The sequence below is a fragment of the Megalobrama amblycephala genome, linkage group LG17 (assembly GCF_018812025.1).
Source record: "Megalobrama amblycephala isolate DHTTF-2021 linkage group LG17, ASM1881202v1, whole genome shotgun sequence".
Taxonomy (NCBI): domain Eukaryota; kingdom Metazoa; phylum Chordata; class Actinopteri; order Cypriniformes; family Xenocyprididae; genus Megalobrama; species Megalobrama amblycephala.
In genome coordinates, this window is record NC_063060.1 from 20,341,103 (window position 1) to 20,351,292 (window position 10,190).

A 10,190-nucleotide genomic window follows, 5' to 3' on the forward strand; every position below is an offset into this window, starting at 1 on the left:
TCCATCTTCTCGCTGGCCCAAAACTGCTGCCTTGATCTGCTCACAAACTGACACAAATGGGCCGAAAGAAATTCGGCAGACCAGGATGCAACAATCCTCCCCATTTCCACCGGCTTCCCATTGAGATTTATTCATTAGGAACCGCATGCAAATCATTTGCTATTCATGGGCGTTTTTAACACACGGGCACAGATGTGGGGTATTATTTGGGCTCGACCGACTGAAACTGTTAATGCGCACTCAAAGGCGGGTTAACCTAATCAATCATGTTGACTAGTTTGTGTTAGAGAAGATTCATAAACCATATGGCGCGAGGAGGAAAGCAAGCTTTATGTTGTCCTCGTGACAATGTGAGAGGGGGGACCTTGTTCAAGTGTCCTAATTAAGCTTCAGGCACTTAACACACACAAACACTCTTAACACACACAATGAACCGATGTGTAAAAGTGCTCTGCCTCTCTCAGCTGTTTAACTCCAGAGTGTGCCATAAAATCATTTGCATAAAATAAAGTCATTACACTGTAAAATAAGCATGCCACTAAAATATTAAACTTAAATTGAATTGCTGTCCAAATTTTTTGAAGGTGCTAAGTTTTTAACCACTTTGACTTTAATACCAATGAAGAAAAATTGGTAAAAAAGGAGACTTCTTTGTGATGAGTGAAATGAATGGAAACAAAGATGTTGTTGTGGCATTATAATGAAAAATGTTTTAACAAAGAACAATGGATTTCCTATATCCACTAATTTATGGGTGGGAGAATTATTATTATTATTATTATTTTATAATTCAGCTCAGTATACAATGCATTCTGACTCAAGGTAAGGAAACATAGTGAAATTACATATACCCTTTATTTACATAAATGAAGATTAAATAGAATGTTACAATAAATTTAACGAGTTAGATGCATCATAACTTGTTATATATATACACAACCTTTCCCTTGCATTGTTTTGGACATACATTTCTTTTTTTTATTTGTTAATAATGCCTGTAATTGTGCAGGGACTGGGATATATAATGTAAAACTTTGGGAAATGAGTCTTGACAATTACAACGTAGAATCAAGATTGAATAAATTCGCTTTCCGGTGACTTTTTTATGTTCTGAAATTATTTATAAATATATAATTCTATTCAGCTGAGAATTTAATTGAAAATCACTTTTGGCATAGAGGTTCTACAGAGGTGTGTTGAACGGTGTAAACAATTGCACACGTTTCCTTCGAAAATCGAGCTGAGAAATAAAGCTTAAAATGTACATACACATGTCGCAGTCTTGATACTGTACCATTTATCTCTAAGCATTTCTCAGATCTTATGAAAGCGTATTCCTTCAGCCGTGTCTTCGAACTGCACATCAGAGCGTAGAGGTCCTTTCAATAAATTAAAAATAAGGGAGACAGAAACCTTTGCTTGCATGTCAAGTTCTTCCGCAGAGTCCGTGCAAAAGTTGTGAAAAATGCCCTTCTCTGAAAACAAGGGCCTGCTTTTAATCGTCCACCTCGATTTCCTCGTCCTCCTCTGAGAACTCGTCTGTGGTTTGGCCTCTGGATGAGGAAGGGGACTGTGGGAAGGCTCTCGGGGAGAGACTGGGAGAAATGGGCCCCGAGCCACCGTGAGGGTCTTCCATGTCCTCCATGGACACCAGTTTCTGCAATGCCTGCGGCGGAATTTTCTTGAGAGACTCCACGTCCGCCTTCATCTCCTCCAGATCTCTCTTGAGCTTGGCCCGTCGGTTCTGGAACCAGGTGATGACCTGTGCGTTGGTCAGACCCAGCTGCTGTGCGATCTGGTCTCTGTCGGCCGGTGACAGGTATTTCTGGTACAAAAAGCGCTTTTCCAGCTCGTAGATCTGGTGGTTTGTGAAGGCTGTGCGGGACTTCCGTCGTTTTTTGGAGGCCTGTCTTTGGCCGAAGGCGTTGAGATGTTCGCGACCTTTAAATAGAAAGAAAAGAGAGTTGATTTCCAGGAATATCGCAGGTGATGTGTGAGGGCTACTGGGTCACAATTTACAATGACTTTCATTAGTAAATAATTCACAAATATTATAAAGCTAATGCTTTTTTCTGTAAAGAAAAAAAAATCCCTATTTTTAACTAGTGAAAGCATTGTTTGGAAGTACTTCAATGGTCTTATTTTTGGCTGTATATTGTACTTGCTATGTGGTTCTCTGGAGATTAAAATTAGAGGTTCACTTTAGATCAGTGTTTTGGTTTCAAGGATCTTTAAAGCACCAGAACAGACTGTAGATGATTTTTTTTTTCTTGTAAAACTTAAAAAGGTTCTGCTATGGAATTACGCTGCAAAAAGCTGTTTGGTTCAAATTAGAACCTTTATTTTTAAGAGTGTACACACTGTTGTGTTATGTGATAGGCCACAGTTGTTCATTCCAGCTGCATAACAGCTGTTCTTGAAAAGAGGGGGAGAAACTTTCCAAAACATCTGAACTATTGATTGCCAAGTAAATTCGAAATATTTTATGTGTTAATCAAGCAGCCTATCACGCGACAGAACTGACCTCAGTCTAATTACAGACGACCTTAACCGTTAGTGTGACCCACTATATAGGCTAAGACAGTTCTGCAATGTCAACACGAACGTCAGGATTCACGAACGGCATTTTGTGTAAATGTCAACCGAACATGAACGATTTCAATCTCTTTAACATTCTTGTAAATGCTAAATCTATGAAAATAAAGGCTTTGGAATTTTTCTTTTTAGATCTAAGAACTTATTTCTGTAGAAAATCCTGAAATACTGACAGTCACACTCGAGGAATCGCTATCGACTTTTACTTCAGAAAAAAATATATATATATCAGGGGAAATTTAATATCTGAAAATGTGTTTGCGGGAAGGTAATCACTGAACCTAAAAAAAAAAATCAATGATTTTGACTAAAAAGTAGCCTATATTTATGTTATATGTGTATATTTTGTATATACTTTATATTATTGATTTTTTATATGCTAATAAAAATAAGCATTCGATATCAATTGTAAAATACACATAGCTTACAGACACTTCCAAGTGTCAGTAAACCTGCGCATTTGAAACTCGTAAACACAATGCAAACGCATAAATTTCTCTCTCTATAAAAAAAGGACAAAACATTTTACCTTCTGCAGCTTGTATAACGCTGACTTCCAGACCCTTAAATGTTTTGCTCGCCAGTTCCTCCAGAGCGCATAACGGCGAGGACGGAGCGCTGATACCGTTCCGAGACGCACTCGAGCCGGTCACTTTCTCCAGCACCCGCGGAGGGCACAGACTACCGACGGACTTTTTGACGGACGGTTTATTTAAGATATCCTCAATGCTGAACGGGGTGAGAGGCTTGTTAGAGTTGGCCGGAGGTGGGAGTTGGTCCAAGGGACCCCGCCGCCTCTCCTCGCCGCTGGACTGCAAAACGGAGCCTGCCTTCATGTCTTTAGAGCTGGAGGTCATCTCAGTCCCAAGAAACTATTTCGAATAGAAGTCACCTAGTTCGCTCAAACTTGTTTATGCATACAAAAGCCTTGTCTATTCCTCTCTTTAAACAGAATCGTTGTTCTTCCTCACTCTGAAGTGGCTCTCCAAAAGCACCATGCTTCAGGAGTCACAGGAGGCACCCGAAGTTTAGTCCTCATATGCGGCTCCGGTGTTCTCTGAGCTGCTCCATGAAAATCTTCACCATGTGTAGCCGTGTCTGAAGGAGGCTCAAAACAGCAAGCAACCGCTAACGAGTTCTTGTTGATTGCTTTTGTGAAGTTCAATTAGAGAAACACTACACTACTTGCTGACCCGCTGCTCCGTCTTAAAGGGCCAGACCATAATAATGAATTGGACCGAGAATAGGAGGAGTTTCCCCCTGAAGTTTAAAGAGAGGGGAGATGGCTCGGGATGTTTATGCATCTGTTGATGCATCCCACTCCCACTTAGGGCGAACCACGTGCTCCACGCGTATACCTCCCTGAAAAGGGAGAGTGTGTGCTCATTAACACCAACACTAGCATTCTGTATGTGAACGTGTGTTCGAATCTGTGTCTAGTGCAAAATAAAAAATAATAATACAATACAATAAAAATTCAACAAAGCATTGATGAACATTGAGAATTAAAAGGCCTGTTTAAGATATTCAAGAGTTGATGGGCATGTAGGAACAACTCGCTAATTACTGAAATATTGTAGGATGTGATTATTGCAGTTTTGGAGGATATTATGACAGCATCATTTTCTCACACCTCGTGTATAGCTGTCATCAGAACACACGAGATCAGAATGCAAGGCATGTGATCGTTTCAGTCCAATAAAAATGCTTTCTATTGACTTTATCGAGAAGCAAACTGCATGAGATGCGGACAACATTTACATTATACAAACGTATATAGCCTATATATGTAACGTAACATAGCCTACACACACACACATATATATATATATATATATATATATATATATATATATATATATATATATATATATATATATATATATATAGGCTATATATGTGTTGAGTGTTGATCTTGCCTAAGCACCGACACTATTTTTATAAGCGGTTGTTTTAAGCCTTTTAAATAGGCTATGCATGTGAAAAATTGTATTTAGGCTATTCTTAATTATCTTGCGTATTAAAGCAGGATATTGACCAAGAATGGTAAAAGGTGACTGTTATTATAGGATTTCCTATACACACAAAAAAATTCAGTAACATCCCAGTCAGCACGGCAGCCCAATTCTATGAATTTGTGAAAATGCACGTGGGTAAAGGGGAGAAAAAGCAGCATACTATATAGCAGTGCTGTTCTGACACGCTCAGCGTCGGACAAGATTTCAAATGATGCTCGTGGGACTCTGGAGAAACGCAGTGCGCCTGATATGAAGATGCAGGTAAGACGAAATCGCGTTCTTGCTTTAAAACATTAAATTGAAGTTTTAAGACAGCACTAAATAGAAGAGAGCAATGTAATGATACTTGAAAAGAAGAAACGGATCAACAAAATAAAATATATTTTTACACATATTCTTCCACCGCACTTCGTGTTTTCTTTGTGCTACATTGTATTTATTATGCGAGATGTTTTTTTTTTTTTTTTTTTTCCTGGTTTCAGCTTGCTTTGACAAAATACAGATATGTCCTTATGCACATATAAAATCTTGTACCTTATACACATGTAATTAAGTTAATGTAAAGCCTAGTACAAAAGCAAAGATTAATTAATAACACTTTTTTTATTATTTGCTCACAAATATTTTTCATACAGTTAGCTCTTTAGTTTTATTGCTTGTTGTTTGATTAAAATGAACAACAAATCTGCACAAAAATATTTAGCATTGACCTATATATATATATATATATATATATATATATATATATATATATATATATATATATATATATATATAATAAGATATAAAATAAGATAATTTTCTATAGGTAATTTCCTGTTAAACCTTGCTGAGGCCTGTAGACTGGTGAATATTTTGGTGGTCTCCCCATAAATATAAAACATTGGTCAATAAAACAAGTGGCGATGTTGACATCTGATAATATTTAACAGGGTTTCAATAATCGATTAGGGTGATAGATGTCTCTCTTACACGAGTCATTTGCGATGTATGGCCAGTTTGTAGGAATATCGCATTGTCCGTGCCAAGAGCACCATATGGTGACATCCGTACAGGGACTGAAACGAGCCAAACTACTCACGAGCAGTAAAACAGCACGACATTCTATTAGTGTGGGTCCAGACCGGTCGACGTGGGCGATGGAGCCAAACTCAATAGAATATTTTATGGCAAATGAGCAACAATGCATTGAACAAATGTATCTTACCAGACTACACAAAACATGCTAATGAATCGTGTCACACATTTTAAATGATCTATTTGTTTTTTTTTTTTAATACATTTTCGAATGCACACACACACACACACACACAAATATAACTAAAGCTATTTTAAATTCCATTTAAGTGACATTTTATGTTTGTACAGATCCCATTATGAATTAAAATATCAAGAGAAATGTCATTAGCCTATAGAAAAACAGACATTAGCCTACATTACATTCTGACATTACTGTCAAAAATTACAAATGAAAATATAACAAGCAAACTGTTGTCTGGGTTAAAATGTGGAAGTGAATGCATTAATAATAGGCCTCATAATAATTATTCTTATTAGTCCAGTCGGGTTGAGATATCCTTAACGAATTGGTTACCTCAGAATGTCAGGTCAGAGGAAAGCTGCTAAACCTATTAAACGATACATGGGTATTAATGTAATGTGGATGGATAGGATTTCTGATAGGGAGAATGATGCCCTTCAGCGCCAACAATAGCACATTCGCATTACCCCACAGAGGGCGGGTAGAGAAACCGAAGCTGAACATGGTGTTACATTTCTCTCAAATGCGCGAGCATTATTAGTTCTAAAGATAATCCCGCCATCTCTCTTCTCCAAACTGCTCTGAGAGGATCCTGACGGTCTCGAGCGCAGCAGCGCTAATTCGAAAGGTTTTCTTTGGCCTAATTTAAACGTTAATTAGAAACAGAACACCTGACATCATCAATCATCAAGGCTTTAGGGGGAGCAGGGTTTTATTTTCGCCCAGCTCGTCCCTGCGTCACTTCCCTCAGCACAGACACGCATATGGAGGTGGCAGCGCTCTGGCGGCTGGAAACATTTATTGGGGATAATGCTACTGTGCACGAGATTACGTTAAACACATCTTTCCCTGCAATTTAATATTGTGCAATGACAGAATATATAGAACTTATAGAATAAATAGAAGTTTGATAGAATATAATTACAGAATAAAATGCCATTTTAATAATTCTATATCAGTATAGAATAAAACAATTAGGCTATTTGTCGACATTTTCTTAATTCGTGCAAAAATAAATAAATAAATGCAATTCATAAATATCAATAAAAACCGGGATATGCAAATTATTGTATACACTATTAAAGATATTACACATCTAGTATTAAAATAAGATTGATTTAATCTCGTAGAAAACTAGTTTTTTTTTTTCTCCTTATATAATCCAAATCAAGTGAAGAATTTCAGAAACATTGAAGTGTCTGAGCTTTTGAGGTAAAATATCTTTCTCTCTGAATATCTCTACCTCAAATGTCTGTATTGCACTTTAAGATAGACTCGTTTTTGCAAAGATCTCGCGCCCGCTCTCTCACCCAAACAGCTGTACTAACTACTATATAAACATGATACGGGGACATACGCATTAACGTGGAGCCAAGCGGTGACATTTGACTGTGATGAACCTATCGGGTGTGTTGTGTAGTAGGTGTTACTCTATTTCCAAAATACCCTCTTGGCACAGTTTGAACCCACGTACATAAATATGAAGAGATAAGATTTTTATTAAGAGATAAGGAAATGTATTAAAGGGAATTAATACATTAAAATTCAGAATTATGTCAAATAAATCTTAACATTGGGCCTATGGTCGTTTTGAGGTAAGAATGAGGTGAATGGACTCGTGTCTATGAAGCTGTAAATCCACGCAGTGTAATTGACACGTTCCTTCATTATGGGCATTTGAGCTGTAAACCAATCATGTCGACGTATGGTTGCTCTCAATAACGGCCAGTACAAACGCACGTGAGGCCTCCAATCAGAATTTATATAGCATGCGGTAATATTAACTGCCATATATATATATATATATATATATATATATATATATATATATACATACACACACACACACACACACACACTGTAAAAAAGAATAATTGTTGGTTTAACTTAAAAAAAAGTAAGTTAGTACCTGGTTGCCTTAAAAATTTGAGTTAATACAATGAAGGCGATTAGTATAATCAACAGAAACACAACATATTATGTTATCTGAACAACATAAATATTGAAGTTGATTTGACAAAAGAAAAAATGTGTATATATATATATATATATATATATATATATATATATATATGCTACTCAAATGAAATCATAATAATATGCGTAGCTGTTAAGCTGTTATTGTAGTTTACCAAAGAAATATTATAATTACAAAACAATTTAATTTAATTCAACATTTCTAAAAATATGTCAATCTTGTTGCATAAATTAAACATCCTTCATTGGAAATCGGTAACTTAAGTGATGTGCCATAAAAAATTATTTCTGTTAGATTATTTAATTTATCATTAATCTTGGATTATTTAATTTAAACTGAGGTTAAATTTGTTGCAGAAGCGCAGGACTAATGGTGGATGTAATGAGCTAATCGATGTAGTCATGAGTGTTAATTGTGTTTAATAATGTCATATCGATGAGTGTTTCTTGCAATTTGACAAGCTCAAGTCAATTACGGACCCGAAAAATCGAAAATCCATTATGGTAAGGCGCATGCACATTTGATGGTCACAGGTTAATTGCACGCGCGAGTGCGCGCGCTCGCGCTGGTTGATGGTGTCCAAACAGCCCTCATTATTATTGAGACACCTCTCTCTAAAAACAATATAATCAAAGCGTCAGAGTCTCCTGCTGTTTTACATCCCATGTTGCTTTTGATGGTGTCATGTTCAGCAGTACTTAGTACCTGTTGATGTTTTCTCTTTCTGTGGATGACAAATGCCCCGGCTCCCCAAAGCGCACTCACCCTCCCAAACAGCTCCAAACCCTCGACAAACGGACTCGCGGATCAAAGGCTCTGACCCCAGCAGAGCAGTGTTGCACCCCGCCAGCGCGCCACTGGAGTCGGGTCGAAATCATAAAAAGGGCCGTGAGGGGCACGACTCCTGGAGAGTATTATGGAGCTTTTCGCCACGAGTTCAGAAAAAAGAGCAGCAAAGGTGTGAACAGGAGGAAATGGATTCGTCCGAACTGATAAACGCAGTTATTTGGATAGAGCAGCAAGGCGTGGGAATTCGATATAGGTCACTGGTCTTCACAAAACAAAGGTGCAATAAATCAGTAACTTAGTTAAAACAAACGCACGAGGGTTTTTGTTAGCATTTAGACAACACAAATATGTTAAATTATAAATGCTACAATCTACAGATATCCAAAATAATTGTATCGAATACTACACATCGAGAGACAGAGAAACCGCTTCGTCCATGAAGTTATTTTTTGCATGTCACATCAATTTTAACATAGGGACATTCTCATTCCCTCTCCATTGAACCCCTCCACCCCCTCTCTCCTCACCTGAATGAACGTTTGACACCTCAACACACTTCACTGATGGACACGCGCAATTACGCACATCTGCGTCTGAGCGTCCAATGAGCGGAAGCCAAAACAGAGCTGCTATGTGTTCCAGTCCATGGCACTGCCACCGTGCCACGCTGCCAGAGCCGTCCATGTGTGAAGAGTCATTTTAGCTCGGAAAATTTCGATTGTAGATTTGTTTTTATTCATGGAATGGATAAAACGTTTAAAAAAACATTGTCAGGATTACTCGTTTTGTACATCAATTTAATTAAACACAATAACACTAACAGTGTGTAACTGCAAGCTGTTCTACAACACGATTACTTATAATGCATTCGTTGTTCATTATTATTAGTCAAGTTGTAAAGAAAGTACAGTTTTGGTTTAGTATATGTGCTATTTTAAAGTGGTAAAATGTATTTACAAATATTTTGTTCACTTATAAATTAACAAAATAAGAGAGAAATTCTTGGGGGACAAAAATTCATTTGTTAACGCAAATCTCAAAAAAGATAATAATAATAATAATGTATTACTATTAGATGGATAATAGTGATCTCAAATATATAAAGTGAACTGTAAGAAGGCAAACTGTTATAGTTATACTATTGTTCATAAGCTATTAAAAAGGAAAAAAAAAAATCTGTCTACATTCCATTATATCACGTGTTTGTTTTTTACATTTAATCTGAAGCATGCAGAAAACGTAATCGTTCTCTTTCTCTCTCTCATCCACACGCACACACACGCACACACACTCACGCACGCACATATAGTAGCTGTGATGGATTCTGGCCTTTGAGCGCAGCGTCACGTGAGCTGAAGCAAAACCACGGAGCGAAATGATCAAAGAGATGCGTGCTGATGTTCCAACACTGGTGACACCACGATCACACACATAAAATGGCCCTGATTGGGTAAAGTTGCTTTTGCCTTTTTAATAAGGCCTCTATACAGAGAAAAAACCCAAACAAATTATATTGAATTATTCTAGCATTTTCTAGTAAATAGTGGAC

General features: G+C 37.2%; 1 protein-coding gene across 1 annotated transcript; it reads right to left on the reverse strand.

Annotated features, from left to right (window-relative positions):
- Window positions 1-836: 836 nt before the first annotated feature.
- lbx2 (ladybird homeobox 2) lies at window positions 837-3,982 on the reverse strand. Its single transcript, XM_048164094.1, has 2 exons — window positions 3,125-3,982; window positions 837-1,941 (listed from the first exon to the last, which is right to left on the reverse strand). The coding sequence occupies exons 1-2, from the start codon at window positions 3,450-3,452 to the stop codon at window positions 1,496-1,498; spliced, it is 774 nt and encodes a 257-aa protein (XP_048020051.1). The 5' UTR covers window positions 3,453-3,982; the 3' UTR covers window positions 837-1,495.
- Between the last annotated feature and the right edge of the window lie 6,208 nt (window positions 3,983-10,190).

Coding starts and splice junctions, on each gene's coding strand:
- lbx2 (XM_048164094.1), bottom strand. CDS start 3,452: ATGACCTCCAGCTCTAAAGACATGAAGGCAGGCTCCGTTTTGCAGTCC. Junction 1,942..3,124: donor CGTTATACAAGCTGCAGAAG/GTAAAATGTTTT, acceptor TTCTATTTAAAG/GTCGCGAACATCTCAACGCC.